Source organism: Equus asinus, chromosome 2 (assembly GCF_041296235.1).
Source record: "Equus asinus isolate D_3611 breed Donkey chromosome 2, EquAss-T2T_v2, whole genome shotgun sequence".
Lineage (NCBI taxonomy): Eukaryota > Metazoa > Chordata > Mammalia > Perissodactyla > Equidae > Equus > Equus asinus.
Genome location: NC_091791.1, coordinates 160,282,954 through 160,303,084, shown reverse-complemented (window position 1 = coordinate 160,303,084; position 20,131 = coordinate 160,282,954). Strand labels below are relative to the sequence as shown.

Genomic DNA, 20,131 nt, shown 5'->3' with positions numbered 1-20,131 from the left:
TTCAGACTATAGCACCTGCATCGTTGCCATATTTTTGCACACTTCAGCGACCAAGGACTATTCAGAGTCTGGACAAACTCAACAAACGGTCCCTCCCATCATTTTTTAAAAAAATGAAAAAAAAGCGAGAGACAGGAGAAGAGACCCACTGGTTCCACTCAGGAGACAGGCGTCTTTGGTAGTTTACAGCACAGGAATCCTTCCCAGCAGGCCCCGCCATTCCTGCTGCTTGGAAGGAAGACGTTAGTCACCCACATCTTGTCCAAACCATGCAGGGCTTGTCGACACAGGCCTGCTGAGCTATCGTACCAGAAAGATGGCCTTAGGAAGCTCCTCTAGGCCTCTGCAGGGCAGGCCAGTCACCTGGACTGACGGTTCCCTCAGCCACAACCTCTGTCTCACACAAAGAAAAACTTTGACTGGCTACTGGGGGAAACGACCAGTGGTACCAGGAGACTGCATGGAGGGTCCATCACCAGGATCATTTCAGGAAGTATCACTGTGTCTTGGTCAGGCCAAATGCCAGTGGAAACCTTCTTTTCTCACTACGTGCTACGCCACGTCCCACTGGGCACCCGGTCTACTCCAAAGAGTGTGAGGTCACTCTGGGTCAGTGTCTGACCTCTGGGAACTTATCATCAAATGTGTGCAAGCGAATAACCACATGGAAAAGGTGGAGCTGCCCCAGGAAAGATCCATTCTACAGATTATTCAGCACGTGCTGAGCATTGCAGGAGCCCCGCCCCCTTTATTACCTCTCTGACATCCATCAATGCTGAATGACTGAAGAAATGCCTACCTCCGTCCCCTGAGATCCCAAGTGTTGGTCCTGAATGTGCATGTATTTGACCAACACGAAAAGAAATATCCAGTCCTCCCTCCCGCCCAATACCACCACCAACACCGCTGCCGCCATCAAGGGTGTCTCCAGATTTGGGGCATCCTGTTTATCTGCAAGGAGAGAGAGGTGTGTGGCACACTCTGCAGGCAAAGGGATAGGCTTTGGGAGGCAGGAGCTTCTCTGGGGGAGCTTAGGGCCTTGAGTAACACACACCACATGCTCTTGTCCCCACATGTTCTCTTAAGTAGAGAAATTTAGTGACACCCTTAAAAACATCCAGCCTTCCCTTCACCTCCCACCATAACCACCCTGCACTCAACACATACTGGCTAAAAAGTATATTTCTTCCCCCTTCTTCCCATCTGAACCTGAGTCCCCATGATCCGCGTCCTACCGCTCCTCAGGGAAGGCCAGCTCGAGTTCAACTGATGTGTGACATCTTTTCTGGGGGTCAACGCCTTACCCCCACCCAGAACTCCTTTTGCGGTGACTGTCTGATCCACATCCTGGCTCTCAGCTTCTATCCCAGCATGTTGCAGACATGCATTTCAATTTTTATGTCCCTTTCCCTGGCCTAGACTTCAGGTTCCTTAAACAAGGGCTGCAAGTCACAGTAAGAGAAACTGGGCCCTGTTCCTCTTCTGCACAGCTCCTTGGGTATCAGCTTGTATCTCGCCCATATCACTGGCCCACCTCACCAGAGTGAGGTGATGTGTGAAAACACAGTGCACCATTCTGATCTTTCTTGTGTTCTGTCGTTCTTACACCTCTGGATGCCTCTAGACTGACGCACCAGTGGAAAATGCAGCCAGGGAGGGGAGGAGTAAGGGAAAAAGCAGTCCCATCCTGTCCATCCTGATTTTCTGTAAAATTACTCAATGCCTCTGGTCAGAGTTTAACCTTTACGAACAGGTTAAAAGAAGATAATGCCTAAATCTTACCTATTTTACAAAGATCTTATGGAAATAAATTAGATCCATGTTCGTTGGTTTTAAAACACAGCAAAGCCACAGTTCTTGGCATGTGGTAGGCATCCAATAATTAAAAATGGAAATATGTTAGATGATGTTTTGGTAGGATGCATGGTTCAGGGGAACGGCATTGATCACGGCCTGCCTGACATGCCAGCAGAGAGTCTGCTCTCGAACCACTGAGGGCAGCACGCTTTGCAATTCATCTGCATGCTTTTCCTACACTGACTCACATCCACATGAGCAGGCTTCACTCTTGGACTGGTGGCTGACTAAATAGCCTTCTTGACTTTAACGATGCTTCTATAACCTATTTCACGGCAAAACAAAATCATTACAAAGCCACAAGGACAAGAAATAGAATAGGATTGAGTATGGAAAAGTTGCTGTCTACCAGGGTTTTCAGGAAGCGTCCGTCCTCACTATAGTCGCACGTTCCTAACTCCTAAGGTCAGCACGATAGGGCGCAGAGCACTGACTAAGAGCGGAGGCAGAGTGGTCTCTTCAAAGTTGAACATGCGACTATGGGGGGCAGTTTCCCCAGACCGAGCCTAGGAGGACAGAGAGAACAGGGAACAGTGGATATGACCATAGATAGGACCATCTTCCAGCCCTGAAGCCATTTACACCTGGAAATGTTTGTGGTGGGATGGAAGAGGTAACGATCGTGAGAATGATGCTTCCCGTCTGCGGAACATTTTACATTGTCCCAAACACTTTTATATACGTTATTTGACTGTCATGTCTTTCCTGTGAGATGGACTCGATTGGGAAAATAAACTTCACAGTGTATAAGGGACTTGCTCAGGGCCACACGGCTGGTCTGAGCCAGGACTAGAACCCTTGGGCTTCCTGCCTCGGTCCTCTTCCTGCAACCCACACAACGACCTTCCGCATCATCCATCCCACGGACCCCTTCCGCTACTCCAGTCACATGGCACATCATGGTCAAAAGTGCACGCTTTAGTTTTCATTGCCGTGCCAAGTTGTGGTCCGCAAAACCCTTCCAGCCTGCTTCCATGGCTTTCTTTACAAACTGTGGTGCCCAAGGTATTTGTGCCAATTTTTTCCATGAGGGCAGTCTGTCAGAAAATTTGCTTCCTGAAGCTTCATATCCCTGAAACAACATCTGCCCAAATCGGCATGTGGTTTACCACGACTGCCAGCATCATTATAGCCTCTCAGCTAACGATCCAGGATTATACAAGTCTATGGGGACAGAAGACAGCTGGTGGGAGAGACGCATTCAAACCCAACACAGCTGGCTTGCCAACTGACTAGTAAATCTCGAGCTGTGTGATTGTGGGCAACTTTAAACTTTTTTACCTGTTATAAATGTTGTATCAAACGAGACAGAGCACAAGAAAGTATTTTTGCAAACCATAAAATATTATATAAAATTTAGTTACCACTATTTCATTTCCTACATGTGCATGACCCACTTTGCCAATTATCCATGGAAAACTGGGTCACTGCGGCGTCCCTGAATTGGCATGCTTCTTGTTGCCTGACCCTTTTTCCAGATGGCACTCTCAGGTGACACGGAACAGGGTTCCAGCTTGAACCTACTGTGGGCTTCAGATAGGACAGCATGTCTGGGAGGACACCTGCCAGATGCCTATTTGCATGAGGAACTGAGACACCGCCTGGGGAAAAGCTCACACTAAGGGAAAGAGGAGTCTGGCTTGCGGACCCCGAGGCAGGAATAGATCATGTCTTCACGGCCCATGGGGAGAGAGGGAGTTTTAGACCCTGTGGTGCCCAGTGCTTAGTTAGATCTATCTCTGTGCCCAACTGCTCACGTGAATCCTATGAAAAGCAGGGGCCGGGGATGGAGGGGTTGTTGGGAACAATGAGAAATAAAATGGAAAGCTCTGTTTTCCTAAGAACTCTCTGGGACTTAGAGGCCCAAGGTACACTGAGGGCCTCTCCCCTTGCCCTCTCCACCCAACACATTACAACAGAACTCCCTGAGGTCACAATGGCTCAGTGGCTGGAGGCTGGAGGACCCGGTGGCTCACTATGTTCAGGATCATACATGGAGTGTGCTCTAGCATCTCTGGAAATATTTAGGGCACTTTGTAGGAAGTTGAGGTCCTGAGTGAGCAGATGTGAGAAAAGTCAGTGAATTTGGATTATTTGGGTTAAATACTCCAAATGCACTTACAGGTTGTATTACAGGCTGAATGAGCTTGACTAGAATAACACTAGTCTCGTTTGCTGGCATCTCAGAGGTCAATGTTGTTTCAAAGGAGCAAATACAGCGAGGTTGTATTTCGTGAGCGCCTATTATGTGCCTGGTCCTGTCTCAGCCCTGCAGATACAAAAAGCAGGCAGACATCACGTCTGCTCTTGCGGACCTTGCGGTCTACTAGCCAGGCAAGCAGCGTGTCTTTGGAAATGCCAATTCACAAAGCGTCTGTAAGCTGTAGATTCAAAGAAGGATCAACAATGAGCCCAGGAGGAAGGAACCTCCTCAAAGATAAACCTGTTTCACAAATGGGTCTAGATCAACCCTGTCCACAACTATAATTTCAATCAATTAGCCTAAGAAGCAGCACGCTGTGCTGGACGGAACAGAAGAGAACTAGCTCAGGGTCGAGTTCAGGCTCTGAACCCACATAGAAATACCAGCTGCAGCCCTAGATAAGTCACTTCTCTGAGTTTCTCTTCCCACATCTGGAAAATGTGAAAGAAATACCTGCCCTCCTCGTCTGTCTCAAGGAAGTGACTGTGAGGGGCAAGCACGACACTGAGCATGAAGACAGTCTGAGATCCAGAATCTATAAAGACGTATTCAAAAGCAAAATATTGTCTTTTTGTGGATTATAATCATTTTCCTTAGAAAATAGCAGCATGATGGCAAGTGTATTACTGTGTTGCTCATCCACTCTGGTGTGATGGTTAATTTCACGTGCCAGCCTGGCTGGGCTGTAGTGCCCTACCGCGTGGTCAAACACCATACTAGATGCTGCTGTGAAGGTATTTTTTAGATGTGCTTAACATTTAAATCAGTAGACTTTGAGTAAAGCAGACTACCCTCCATTATGTGGGTGAGACTTGTTTAATCAGTCGAAGGCCTTAAGAGAAAAGACCGAGGGCCCCCAAAAAGGAAGGAATTCTGCCTCCAGACCACTTTCAGACTCAGGATCACAACATCCGCTCTTCCCTGGGTCTCCAACCAGTCAGTCAGCCCTGCAGATTTCAGACTTTCCAGCCCCTACGACTGCATGAGCCAATTCCTTAAAATAAATCTCTCTCCTTCTCTTTTTTTTTTTACTTTAACCACCTTTATTTGACTGCATCTTATGCAGGCAGCTTGCACATTTCAAATCCTGTTAAATCTCTCTCCAAAAGGATACAGGACAATAGAAGAAAATTATGCAGCAATATTCAGTCGTCAAACAGCAGCCCGATATTTTGAGATAGATGTGATATTTTATAGATACCCAGGTCATATATGATGTCAACGTAATTTATGGCTATGTTTTTACAAACCTGAAAGCCCTGTAACACTACAGCATTCATCTGAGTGATGTCATGGTGCACTGAGAAGTAACTCTGATACACTACCGATTTGCTTCCATCTGTACTCCTAGAAAGTGATAAACTCCATGAACTTTAGAGACCATAACAAACATACATGCCCAGTTTTATACGTCAGCCTACATAGATACAGACTTATTTAGAAATAAATAATGTAAATAATTATATATCATATACTAATACTAATCAATATTAATATAATTATTTATTAATTTGTTCTATTTCTATTTCTCTGGAGAGCCCTGACTAATACATCGGGGTTCCACTGACTTCCACGAAGACACGCTGTGGCTCAGACTCACTCAGGCTCCAGTCTGTATGGCGGTGAGCTCTTCACAATGATTGTCCCAGAGTCAGACACCTGGCAGAGCAATTAGCAGTCATGATAGAAGTAATTTAATCTCAGTAATTGTGCGGGTTTTCTGTGCACCTCTTTGCCATTCTGAGACAGTCACATTGTATTTAAGGGATGAGCTGAAGATCTCATATGATTCAAAATTCACGTAATTCGAGAACGATCCTGACCAAGGATGATGACTACTTCTACTTATCAGCTAAAATGCAATGAGCATTGTTCACAATTACTAAGCCCACTACTTTGAAACGACAGTTCTTGACAAATTGTTACTTTGGGGGGATTCACATTACTCCATATTTTGTGTATGCAGAGTGACTGTACTAATTTCTAATAGTGCACTGTTGCAAAGTCACATAAAACGTACACATAGCATTCCCCAACAGCTCATTAAGATTAGTGGCCATTGTTGTTCTTGGTTTGTGCCTCACGAAAACATTACTATTAAGCAAAAAAAAAAAACAAACAAAGACGACACTCTCTTGATCCTTTGATCTTGGATTATATTTTATAAGATATCTAGGAGTTATATAATGTCAATATAAAAATTTTATTATATGTTTGCTAAATAACTACTAGTTAGATTATATGCATGTGAGATAATAGAAAATATATATTGGTCTCTGCCCCTGGTTCCTGCACAGAGCTCCTGAAATCTTTGTAATTTCCTAAGCGATAAGAGTACTAGGAGCATCTTTTGTTCTAATATTTGGTCTTTGACTCCCATTTCTGATGCAGGGTTTTTGAAACCCTTGGAGTTTCCTGGGGGATAGCAGTGTCTTTAGTTCTAATGAGGTGACTCTGGGTAGGATCCTGGATGGCTCCCGGATGACGGCTGGTTGCCAGAAAGACCAAGCCAGGATTAGAAGCCTGCAATTTTCAGCCCTGTGCTCCTATTCTCTTGAGAAGGGAGAAGAGCTGAAAATGGAGTTAATGATTGATCATGCCTATGTGAGGAAGCCTCCATAAAAATCCCAATAGTAAGAGGTTTGGAGAGCTTCCAGGTGGGTGAACACATCCACATCGGGAGGGTGAGGCTCCCCAACTCCATGGGGACAGAATTTCCTGCACTCAAGACCCTCCCAGACCTGCTCTATGTATCTTTTCATCTGGCTGTTCATCTGTATCCTTGATCATGTCCTTTAATAAACTGGTAAATGTAACTGAGAGTTTCCCTGAGTTCTATGAGCTGCTCTAGCTAACTAATCAAACCCGAGGAGAGGGCTGTGGGAATCACGGACTCATGGCCCAATTGGTCAGACGCACAGGTGACAACCTGGACTTGCGATTGGCCTCTGGAGCGGAGTGGGAGCCCTCTTGCAGGACTGAGCCCCTACCTGTGGGCTCTGATGCTCTCTCTGGGTAGACAATGTCAGAGTTGAGTTTAATTGTAAGACACCCAGCTGGTGCTGCAGAGAATTGCTTGGTGGGAAAAAACCCACACATCTGAGGTCAGAAGTGCTGTGAGTGAGGTAGGAGTGTGATGGTAAAGGGAAACAGGAGGAAAAGTGAGTTTTTCTAATACAATTCATACAAAGTTAAAACCAGGCTTGTCTGATATTTTAAAATATCAAAAAAACATATAGGTGAGGTGAGATGTATGAGGTGGCAAAGAGTATAGATTTGGGAGGCTGACTGCATTTCATTCTTGTATTCTTATTTTAATTCTGAGCAAGTGGCTTGAAATAGTAAAAAGTATCGCAAATACTGAGGCCAAAACCTCTGAATTTTACTGCATCCTGATGCACTTCTGCCTCTTCCCTTTCTTCCCCGTGGAGGAGAGACCTCAGACCCAGGGCTCCCCCTGCGCTCCAGTTCTCGTCCCCTCCCACCTCCTCGGGAACTTGTACCACTCGGGTATCTGCTCTTCATCCCACATCTTCTACTCCCCCCTCCCCCAGTTCTGGCCAATTAGCACTTAGACAAATTCAGATCTCTCCCATCTTAAAACAACCACCTAAACAAAAACCTTCCTCATCTCCACATCACCTCCCACATCCTTCCACAACTATTCCTCAGTCTTCTCCCCCTCACCTGAGAATCTGGAAACAGATTTTTACATTGTGCCTTCTTCCCTGTTTCCTGCATTGTGGTTTCTGCCCCGCTACTCTGCCCAAAGCCCCCAGGGACTTCTGTGTGCTGTATCCAATGAACACTTGACACCCAATGGTGCTTATGTCGCGTATGCTCTCTGCAGATCTGGACAATGGTGACTGCTGCCCCTTGCTGAAACACTCTTTCCTTGTTTTCTTTACACTTCATCTTTCTGGTTCTCCTTGATGCCCAGTCTTTCTCAGTTTCCTCTGCAGATTCTTCTTCTTGTACCTGGCCCTTATGTATCGAGTCTTCCAGGCCTTTTTCTAAGATGCTCTGCTCTTCTTCCTGATACTGGCCCACGGTCACTTCATCCATTCCTGTAGCATCAGCCACCACAAACACAGGATAACTCCCAAATCTCTCCCTTCACCCACACATCTCTCCTCTGCCAGAGACGTCTAAGCACCTTCTGACACCTCCTCCTGGGAGCCCCAGAGTACCACAAACACAACATAAAAATAAGTCATCATTGTCATCTCCCTATCCTGCTACCCCCTAAAAAGCCCCAACCCTCCCTCTCTTTCTTCCGAATTTCTTATCACCATCTGTGCAATTGCCCAAAACAAAAAACTGAAATCACCCAGGGACGTTTTTAAGGATTTGAGTTCAGGTGGGCCTATGGAACCTCAAAGTACATGGGCCAAATGAGGCCCTGGCCACTCAAAGACAGTCTTCAAACCCTCAGCTCTCATTGGGTCCTCCAGGATGGGGATGCACTACAAAAAGATTTTAGGCAGGATACTGGGGTCAAGATCAGCCCCACTCCTTCCTCCAGCTGCAGAGAGAGGAGAGCCAGAAACCAAGTGAGGTCTCTGTCCTGTTCAACGTTTAAGTCTCTCTCCGCTCCATCCTTCAAATGGGAGGCAACTGCTGCCACCCTGTGGCAACATGGAGGCACTGCAGCTCCTATACGCAGGCCAAGGGTGGGCTAAGTAAAGGCTCCTTAGATCTGCCCCTTCAAATAGACATTATCTTACAAAGGACTCTTTTTCTACCTGATATTTGTTAAGAAAATAGTCTCGGTTCTCTTTATTTTGAAATGAAAAAAGCGAGGTCCAAAAGTCAGTATTATAAAAAAGAATTTGGGTATTTTTATGTTTGGCAATATAGGTTTAAAATTTTTTCAGACATTTATAAATATCTACTCAGTGGCTCGATATCTGGTGTCATCACAGTGCTAGATACCTGCTGGCCTAGAAGTGTGGGGAAAATGAACCCGGGGCACTGGAACGACTATTTGACCTGAAGCTGTTAACATTCCGAAAACTAAAGCACATTTTCTGGTTGGATTCATCCAAGGCCAACATGAGTGCCAGTTGGCAGAGCCTGTTCTGACTCCCAAGAGTCTCTATCCCATGGCAAACGGCTCTCTGAACCAACCCCTTAGACAGCTGGTGGCTTTATTTGTTTCCAGGGATAATATAACAACAGTAGCCATTTGGCTATGTCATAGGGGCCAATGAGCAACTTTGGGCTCAGGGGAAGATGGCGCTGCTGAAATACAGGTGTCTGGAAGCGTATCTGCACTGTGCTGCTAACTGGCCGGGTAATCAAAAACAATACCGGGGAAAGCTACCAAGGACTGAAAATGTGTTGTCGATAATCCACCAAGCGAGAGGAGGGGCCAAGCCTGCAATTCGGTTACCAACAGCACCCCCTTACTGCACACAAGAGAGCGGGCCAGAAGCCGCACTTGATACATGAGAAAACTAAGGCTAAGAGAAGTTGCCAAGATCATGCACAGCTAATAAATAGTATGGCCGAGACTAAGCCCTGGGTCTCCTTGCCATCAAAGCAACGTTTCCTCTCTATAAATCAAGTTGGTCCCTATTTGTCTTTACTTTGTGTTTTTGTTTTACTTTGGGCTAAGAATTTATACATTTGAAAGATGCTCTTTACCAAGTCATATTTAAGGTGCCTATGAAGAAGTAAAAAATAACCCCCGATCCTCCCTGGATGTTTTTGGCAAATGCTTCCTCCGCAGTGACCGCTTAGGGCAATCAACAGGCAGGAGGCTGGCCACCAGGTTTCAGGAATCCTCTGATTGGCAGGACTTCCAGTCTAGTCGGCCCCCTGCTGGTTTCGTTCCAGAACTGCAAAAAGTCAGTTCTCAATAGGCAGCTGTACCAAGGGCACAGACCTTGCCCCACGGGGATCACAGTCAAAGGAAATAGAAGTTTTGCTGAGCACAAGTCACTGAGCTCTTGGCAAAAACTTCTAGGTAGATTTTTTTAAAGTACAGAATAGAAATGGAATATTTTCCTTGAACTGAAAAGAGTCTCAACAGATCTGGATGTCATATAGTGCTTACATACCTATTGTCTCCAGATATATTTACTTTTCCCTGAGATTATATGTTCATTCTTCAAATATGTACTAAGTGCCTACTATGTGTCTTGGAATAAATCAGTAAATAAAACAGACATAGCCTCGTGGAGCTTAGATTCCAGTGGGGAGGCAGACAATAAGCAAGGAAACAAATATTAAACATAAATTACAAAAAATGCTATGGAGCTTAAAAAAACAAAAGGACACTGTGACAGAGAATGGGGCTCCTCAGATAGGGCAGTCAGGGCAGGCCTCTCTGAGGAGGTGATTTGAAACTGAGACCTGAAGAGGAAGATACAGCTACCCAGAGTGGGAAGGACAAGCCGTGTGAAAGACAGGAGGTAGGAAGAGACTGGTGTGACCCGGGGTGACTGAAGGACAGAAGGGAGGCCAGGGTGGGTGAGAAAGGAAGCGGGAGGGCATACAGGGGACATGATCCTTCCAGGTCGTGGCAAGAAGTGTTATTTTTATCTAGGTGCAATGGGAAGCCACTGACTGAATTTTAACCATGGGATTGACATTGATCTGACTTATTTATTTTTAAATTTTAACTCCACCTTTCCCACAGAAAACAATTTGAAGGAAAGCAAGAGTAGAAGCAGGAAGACCAGTGAGCTGACAATCTTAGAAATCCATGCCCGACTCCACGGCATCTTGGAGAAGGGTGTTTGGAATGGGACTAAAGAGAAGAGAGGACAGGCAAACGACAGATGCATTTTAGAAACAGAAATGAAATAAATTGCTTATAATTTTGGTTTGATCTGTGATGGAGAAAATCAAGGATGACTTCCAGGTTTTTAGCTTGCATGTATGGCCAAGTGATGGCACTGGTCATTCAGATAGAAAAGATTGATATAAACAGGTTGAGGAAGGTGGTGGCAGAGAAATTATGATTGGCACATGGTAATAAAGCAATCCATTAAGCCTATAGATACACAAGAAAGAAGTTTGGCTTGAAAATACAAATATTGGAGATATCAGCCAAGAAATGGTATTTTGAGTCAAGACAATGAATGAGGTCATCTAGAGGGAGAATTGAGAAGAATAAGAGAAGTGGATCCAGCACTGAGCCCTGGAGAACTCAAGAATTAAAGTCTGGACTAGGGGAACAGGAGGAACCTGCAGACAAAACTGTGAAGAAATGGTTAAAGCAAAAACGGAAATGAGGAAAGCCCAAAGTGTGCCATCTCGGCATGTCTCGACACCTCGGCCCCAAAACCAAGAAACCAACGAAAAGCGTTTTAAGCAGGGCATGGTCAAGTGTGCTGAATGCTGCAGAGGGTGAGTAGGATGAAGGCAGAATGTGGTGAATTTGGCATGGAAGTTGTTGGCCTTGACAAGAACAGTCCAAAAGGCATCTCAAAATTAACATGCACAAAACCGAACTTGAGATCTTCCCCTGAAGATCCTCAGTTTGCTCCTCTTGTAGAAAACTGTTCCTCTCCAGTTCCTCAGGCCAAAACCTTGGTGTCACCCTCAATTCTCTCTTTCTTTCAGTTCCTACCTCCAACACACCAGCAAATCCTGTTGGCCCTAACATCAAAATATATCCACAATCTGCCCATGTCTGACCACTTCTCTAGCTGTCATGCTTGTTCACATCTCACCTGAATGATGACAATAGCCTCCTATCTAATCTCCCTGACTCCAGGCCTCCCTCCCGACAGGAATGTTTCCAACCCAGCAGTTGGAGGGATCCTTTTTGAAGCAAGGCTGAACACATCACTCTGTACAAAGACTCCAACGGCTTCAGACACACATTCAGAAGAAAAGCCAAAGTCATTACAGGACCATACGACTCTATGATGCAATCTGTCTCCACGCACTCAACCTCCTACCCCACTTCCTGCCATTACCCCAGTCTCATCTCCTACTCTCCTGAGTCTTGGGCTTCCCCACACTAGCTCCTTGCCCCACTGTACGGCTTCTGCACTCGCATTGTCTCTGCCTGGAACCTCTTCAAACATCACACAGCTCACTCTCTCAGCCCTCAGATTTTTGCTTACCTTCCCAGTGAGGAGCCCCCTACCCCTATTTCAGTTCTTTCCTCCATCCCCCTCCTCCGCTTTACATTTTTACAGTACTTACAGCCATTTGACATATATTTTACTTATCTGTTTATTTAGAGACTATGTCTCCTGTGCCCCGCCACTCTTCGAGGTTCATGTTTATTTCCTCAGTACCTGAACCAGCACCTGGCATTCAAGAAATACTTGTTGACCTGGAAAGTGAGTGGTGGGAACAGTGGACAACAATGGACCAGGACAGAACGGGAGGTAAGGACGTACAGTTAGCATGTGTCGAAAGGATGCTGGGACGGAGAGCAGAAAAATCGAACAGTAACTGGAAGAGACATGGAATCAAAGGAGGAATTTTTTTCAACGGGATATATGATCTCAGTAACCTAATAGTAATTTGTACTGATACTGCATCCTATACTAAAAAGCTAGTTTATAATCCTATGTTTGAGAGCTAATATACATCTTCAATAACGAGATTAACCTCAAAATCACACAATTAATTACAGACTAGACAGAATAAGAGAAAATTGTCTTCTACATGCCACGTGTTAGCCTGTAAGGATCGTAGTGTCCAGTAATTGTCATCTAAGGTGATGATGATTCTTCAGAAATGATTTCACAGCAGTGCAGTCATGAAGGCTGAAACTTTATTTTTGCTTCTCTGATCTGGAATATTACCTGCTTGCACGTGAGTAAATTTAAATCCTACCCCCCAGCTAAGCGGAAACTTAGAGAAGTTAAGTAATTTGCTCAAGGTCGCATCTCTAATAAATGATGGAGCTGGCACTTAAATCCGGGCATCTTTGGGAACAGTCTATGTTAAATGTGTGTTAAAAGTCACATCAGAATTCGTGTATTACGTATATTCTTTTTATAAAAATTAGAGGAAAGTTTTTCTAACTTGGTCCTTCACAATAAAATCCTAAAATAAATGTTGGAAGGCCTATAGAAGATACTGCTTCCATCTGTCAGAAGCCTGGGAATCAGCAGGAGTGAATGTCTGAGCAGAGACAATGCAAACAAACAGACGAGTGGAAATGATGCTACACTCACATAAATAAGTATTAGACCACTCAACAAATTAAATGCCAAGGTTCAGGACTGGGAAAAATCCAAGTTTCTTATTTTGTTTCTTTTTTCCCCAAAGTCTTTGGACTACTTTCTCTCTGTTAGTTTTCATCCAAGCCGTAACAGGCAGAACTCTAATGTGACCCCCAAGATTCCCACCCTAGTGTACATGCCCTGCAGAACCCTCTGCATTTGAGTGTGGGTGGAAGCTGTGAATCTAATGGGATAGTGCCCCCTTGATAAATGACAAAGGTGATGCGAGAGTCACTCCCATAATTATACATTATAATTAGGAGACTAAAGGGGTATTCTTCCTCTGGCTTTGACGAAGTAAGCTGCCATGTTGTGAGAGGGCCATGTGGCTTACAACCTGAGGGTGGCCTCTAAGAGCTGAGAGGGACCCCAGCTGACAGCCAGCAAGAAAAAGGGGACCTCGGTCCCACAACAGCAGGAAACTGAATTCTGCCAATAACCTTAATGAGTTTGGAAGAGGAACCCCCCTCCAAGCTCCAGCTGAGATTGCATTTCTAGTTAACACCTTTTTTTGTGTGTGAGGAATACTGGCCCTGAGCTAACATCTGTTGCCAATCTTCCTCTTTTTGCTCGAGGAACATTGTCGCTGAGCTAACACCTGCGACAATCTTCCTCTATTTTATGTGAGATGCTGCCACGGTGTATCTTGACGAGTGGTGCTAGGTCTGCTCCCAGGATCCAAAGCTGCAAACCCCGGGCCACCAAACTGAAGCACACAAACTTAACCACTATGGCACCTGGCCAGCACCTGGTCAACACCTTGATTTCAGCCTGATCAGACTCTGAGCAGAGGGCTCAGCAAGCCCATGCCCAACTCCTGACCAAAGGAAACCATGAGATAATACATGGATATTGTGTTACAACGCTCCTGGGTACTGCATTAAGATGCTGTCTGTTACACAGTAATGGAAAACTAAAACACAAGCCAATATTCCTCCCTTCCACAGACACTGTTAGAGGAGACCTAACGTGGCAATGACCGCACATCACCCCAAGGGTAATGATGAAAACAGAGTTTTTAATTGGAAAGTGTCATAATCCATGCTCTTGCATACCCCCATGCCTTTTCATTGGCTCTTCCCTGATGAATTCCTATTCAAACTTTGAAACTCAGGTCAAACGTTGCTTCTTCAAAGCAGCATTTCCTTACAGCCACCCCCAGCCACTCCCAAGCAGAATAAATTACTCCGATTCTTTGCTTCCAGAGCAGCAGCTTCTCTGTACATCTACTAAAACTCTTGCCTTGACGCACTGTAACAACCTCCCCTCTCGCTCCCACCCCAGGACTGAGAATCCCCTAGGGCAGAGCTGCCCCAGGCTCCTGCACAATGGCTGGCACAGGGCAGGCGCTAAATAGTTGGAGACCCAGTGAAGAAAATGAGGCTGGCGATAAACACAGGCTTTTAATGCCCAGGGAGTTGCTATTTCTTTTCCACACAGATGATCAGGCTGCAGGTATTAATGGAAACTCGGAAAGCCTTCTCCATGACAGCAGCTGGGTGGCTAACCAAGCACTTCCTGCATCAAAAGGGCAGGTGTTGACTGTCTCCAAGGAGCTGGTCTGAAATGGACAGGGGAGCTTGAAACAACAGGAGGCAGGTGCCGGGAAGGGTTTCGAGTCTCCATAAAAGCGGTGGTGTGAAGCCCTGTCTGATCTGCTCTGATTCAAGCCCTGTGCGAGGTTCGTACGCTCGCTGACTCACATCACCTGTGTTAATCCGTTCCTGGACTCAAACGCCAACCTAAACAGACCACAGTCCCACAGAGCTAGTTTTACTCGATGGCTTAAAACTATGGGTATCAAGACAGAAACGAGAATCACATATCAACAATATCCATGGCATTCACAGGACCCAAAGGTAGACAGCATTTTTAGGAAATTATAGACACAGGCAAAATTATGCATAATCAATCTACAAGAAATAGCATTTGCTGGGTGTGTGTTTTGACAAAACTCAGAGAAAGAATTCACGTTTTTCCTTAGGACTCATTCCCGTAGGCAAATACCTCAAGTGCTGCCTTGTGTTTAACCTAAACTAACCATGCTATTGCCCTAGGGCTCCACCTCAGCGGAGGAAGAGATCCTTCAGAATCAGAGAGGACACAAAGCCAGGCGTGGAAATAAGGCAGCTGCTCCTAAGAGCTGCTCGCCACCAGCTAGTAAGAGCCAGATTCAGATTCTCTCCATAAATAAATCATTGAACAACAGAGTACTGCTTTCTAAGAAAAGTATTACAACCACATTGCCAGAGGCTTAGAAAAATCTTGGAGGAAAATGATCTTGCCACACAAAAACAATTTAATTAACATTTGTTATATTTTTAAATATTTTTTTAAAGTTTTTGACATAAACTCAATGTCAGTATCTCGTTTGGATCCCTTTGGGTTTCTATGGTGTCATTCGTAAGAATCAAATCAGATCCCGCAGGTCCTATGTTTTGAGGATCCCGCAGGTCCTACGTTTTACAGGTACTGGCTGGCAGTGGCTCAACGAGGCAGCCAGCTGGGGGACACAATTTCCCGAAGATCAGTACGGGCGAAGATGTGGGGTCTGGGTTCTAACCATCCTTCAGGGATAACACTAGATGCTCCTTTATTCACTCAGTAAATATTCATGTACCAGACTGTGCCAGACACTAGGGCTCTGGCTGTGAATTAGATGGTAATGTCCCTGATCTCATGGGACTTAGACTCTCACACGGATGTTTGTATGTAGATACAACACAGAAAAAGAAGAAAGGGAAAACAGAGGAAGTAGAGCTTCTTCAATATGTGTTAATAATTTTAAATGCTAACGGAAGTCTCAAACTGGCAGAACACAGTAAGTACCTTCGATGCTCTGTGGGCCCACAAGATTCATGGCCTGGTGAGCTGGATACTCTACCCGTGGCCTGGCAATGCCCAACTGCTCCATAACGCCGTGGAGTAGCCTCTGGATATCTGTTTCTGAGACCCGGTCAGGGGTCCTCGGGCTATAAGCAGATGTTGGGGTAAATCCAAATGTCAACCAAAACACTAGGCCAGACAGCATGGTAGAGACCATCCTGGAGACCATTTTTAACCTGCAGGAAAGAGACCAAACATATATCGATTGGCCACAATTGGTAATTTGACGATGTAATCATGCAGTCACTCCAGGGAGTGACTCAAGGACCACCCAGAAAAGGACTGTGAGGACAAATCCTTAAGGGTTTGTTTTTGTTTCAGGTGACCACTCCAGGCAGGACATCTGCTGTGGGATGGTATTAAAGAAACAAAACAGTCCGAGATAGCCAATGCCCTCTGGCTTGCGTTCTTGGGAAGGCTAGACTGGAATGGCAGTTCTCACTCATTTTTTATCTTCCTTGCAGCTCCCTGAAAGTTCTGCATTACCCCTAAACCCAGCACTATCGCCTTCTTACTAAAACAAACAAACAGCAAAAATGTGCTTCAATTTTGAGAAAGAGACAGAGAGGGGGACAGCCTGAGTGTTCCCAGTCTCGGGGAGGAAAGGCTCACAGGAAGGAGTTAGGAAGCTGCAAACGGTGAAAAGTCACAGCAGGTTAGGAGCGGTGGAAGGGAACATCTTAGCTTAGAAACATCTAATACGTTTGAGATCCTGAGCGGGGCTGAAAGTACATGCCACTCAGGCCTGCTCTGCATCTGGGAGAGACGAGGTAGGCTTGTTGACCATGTAATAACTGGGTGATCCTGGCCAAATGCCTCAGCTTCCTCCTCTGCAAAAACGGGATGAGAAAAGCATCTGTCTTACAGGGTTGTGGCGAGGATAAGTGTGGCAGCACATGCAGGAAGGATCAGAACGATGCCAGGCACAGAGCCCCCTATATCGCAGTTATATTGACAACATTGCCTGATGGTCCTGGGGGTTAGAATTTGGGGAAGCGGTAGTGATGACAGGGAAGACAGAACAGGTGAAGGAGAAAACTAGTCTGCAGTCAGCCTGTCCTAAATGTTGGCTTCTATGGAACCAGAAGCCTGCAGAACAAGGGGACAAATATTCATGCCGCTTCCCTCTGCAGCTGTTGACCCTCTTTAGGAGGGACGCTGCAGGCAGCGGCCGTGCAAATCCTTTTTGATCATTCTTGGTGGGGGGGGGGGGGGGGGGCGGGGCATGCATTTTCTTCCCTGAAACGGAAATATTCATAACTCCAAATTTCTTTTCCTATAAAGAACAGGGTTTTTCTGGCCACTCCTGGATATATAACCTTGTTCCCCAAAGAGCTGAGACAGCAAAGCCTGCAATTCTGACGGAAAAGGCCGGAGGCAGACACCAGCTTCTCCAGTCATCTCCATCTTTCCCTCGTCCGCTCTGAACGCAGGATGTCTTCCTGTTTCATTTACACCCCCAGCCCACACCAGATTTACAGCTACCCAATCTCCTTCCTCAGTACTCTTTCCCTCTGATTTAGAGCCGAACCTCCTAATCCCGCAACCATCCTTTGTCTGCCCCCAGCCTCCAGCTCAAGGATTTCAGCAGGATGCCCTCCCCCACTCCCGATCCCGAAGAAAAACCCGCTTGTCTCGGGCGGCATCAGGAGGTCGAGCGGGCATCAGCGCAGGACTCACCGAGGGGCAGCCAGAGGAGCCTGCTGCAGTCTGGGCCTTGGTGGGGGGCGGGCGGGGTGCGGGGCGCTCGGGATCGCTCTTGCGTCACCTCCCTCCGCATCCCATCTTAGCTCCGCCCCGGCCCCTCCTTCAGCAGGTGGAGGCCGCCTTGCCCGGACTCCCTAGAATGCAAGCGAGATGCTGGTGCCTTGTCAGGCAGCGTTCAAGCCACACATTCCAGGTACGCGTCTCCTAGAGACCCTCTCCGTCTAGCGATTTCTGTGGAATTAAGTCACCTTTTCTCAAGCAATTATCTAAACAATGTGCCATATCCACTTCTGTCCTTCGCCCCTACTAGCACACTGTTAATTTTGCCACCTTCCAGCTATTTTTTTGAGTTTTAGCTTGAAGAAGGAAGAGGCAATGGGGCAATGGTAGGACAGACAAACAAAAGATGAAGAGGTTCGGAGAACTTGTAATGATGGCAGTGATAGGGTATATCATAAGGGTTTTCAGGAGCCCTTTCATTGAGCAGGAAAACTATGGGGATATTTAATATAAGATGCTAGAAACTTCTATCAAAGTGATACAGCAAAAGCACGTGAAAACCTCTAAGAATATTAGTTCTGAGTGTTTTTTCTAAATTTCCACATCAACTATCAAGCAGAATTCCTTTGGCCTGAAAAGAAACCATACTCCTGGCACATTGCAGAAATTTATCCAAGTAGACTCAAATTTTTTGTTAAAGATTCATAGAGCAATCTTGAACATTTGAATTTTGTTCAAATACAAAAATTGAAATGTAAACCATATAGTAAATATAGTACTGCAAATTTCTTTCATCAAGACTGGGGGTCTGAGAATAACTAACTTGGTGAGGTTAGAAGCCAGGTCTCTGCCCTGGCTCTACGCAGCAAATCCATCATCTGTGGTAATTTTGTGCAGTGAAGAGGGGCCCACAAAATTCGTTCAGGAGACATGTGGCCTTTAGCTTGGGAACCAACGCTCCTTCCAGCGCCTTTTCTTCCACGGATACCCTGGTTTCCAGCTTTTTGTTTCAGTGCACGGTAAATCAACAGGACAAATACTGTCTATTGATTCCAGGCTCAAAGACCATGCTGGGGTTTAGTATTTATTATTCATGCATACTGAGGGTTTGTTTTTCAATTCTGAATTTTAACATTGTTCAGTTACCTTCATTTTGTACTTCGAAAAATGGAGAAGTCATTACAATTTACTGCTTTTGTGTTGAATGAAAATTTGACCAAAATACACCAAAATGTTTACGCTTCAGATGAAATTTGCTATTTTAAAAACATCTATCATATATATCCTGGGCTTGATGATTATCAAAATCCTTATAAATTGTTAGTGATTATAGAATGTTGCCAAGCAACCTACTAAGTTCTATGTAATTGTAGTTTGTTGCTCCTAACAATCACATTAACATTAGATCTTTACTTACTTGTAAGAACAAAGTGAAAATAATCCTTAAGTTACTGCACATGTCCAAGACAATTTTAAGTATGTTTGTATATCATTTGATCAAATATTCCCATGAGGTTAGTAGCATTATTATCCCCATTTTGTATAAAATGAAAACAGAGGTTAAATCAAGTCTGAAACTCAACTTTCCTAATTCTCCAATTACTACCACTCTAAACTATTCACTTTCAGTCCTATACTCTGTATTGAAGCTTTCATTAACAAAAATGGGAGTGACGTGGGTTTTGTTTTTTTTAATATCTTTCATGTTGATTACTGATTCATCTCTTAGAAAAGCCTCTAATTCAGGTGATGTGTACAGTTAGTCTCCTATGCCTTCTTACTGAATTAGTCCTCCAATTCAACATGTCGCCCAACCCCCGGATATAAAATGACATTAATGCATTTTTAAAAGTTTAAAAAATTGCTTTGAACCAGGCAACATAATTTCAGAGTTTATGAATATTTTCTGTCTGTACTTACTATTAGAAATACTATAAATATCTGAAACTCATATCCAGTCTATATTACAAACCTATTTCGATGTCAGATAAACATGATTGTTTCAGATCTGAAAACCTGAAAATCAACAGATTTTCACAGTCTTTATGTAAGTCAAATACTTTCTAGTTCTGAGAAAAGGCTGATTCCTAGGTAATAAATATAGAAACAGGAAAGAGCTTTGAAATAAAACAGATGTACTGCTATCAAGCATAACTTGGTAAAGCAAACATCTGGTGCCTCTGAATTCCTCATCTAGACACACGCTGTGAGTCTGATGGCTCTGAGTTGGTGTGCAGGGCTCTTCTAGTCTGCCAACATCCGAATGTGGCATTCTGAC

The 20,131-nt window shown here is 45.0% G+C and overlaps 1 protein-coding gene across 4 annotated transcripts in view; it reads right to left on the bottom strand.

Moving 5' to 3' along the window:
• SCG5 (secretogranin V) overlaps positions 1-18,158 on the bottom strand; it is a 55,782-nt gene extending 37,624 nt beyond the window's left edge. The window contains exons 1-2 of one of the 4 annotated variants that reach the window (XM_014847304.2): positions 17,827-18,158; positions 16,090-16,322 (exon numbers count right to left, since the gene is read on the bottom strand). In XM_014847304.2, the coding sequence (XP_014702790.1) occupies positions 16,090-16,315 (226 nt within the window). In that variant the 5' untranslated portion in view covers positions 16,316-16,322; positions 17,827-18,158. The remainder of the gene's footprint in view (positions 1-16,089; positions 16,323-17,826) is intronic. The other 3 variants (XM_070503750.1, XM_014847303.2, XM_070503768.1) reach the window with 3 other exon arrangements.
• Positions 18,159-20,131: the final 1,973 nt, after the last annotated feature.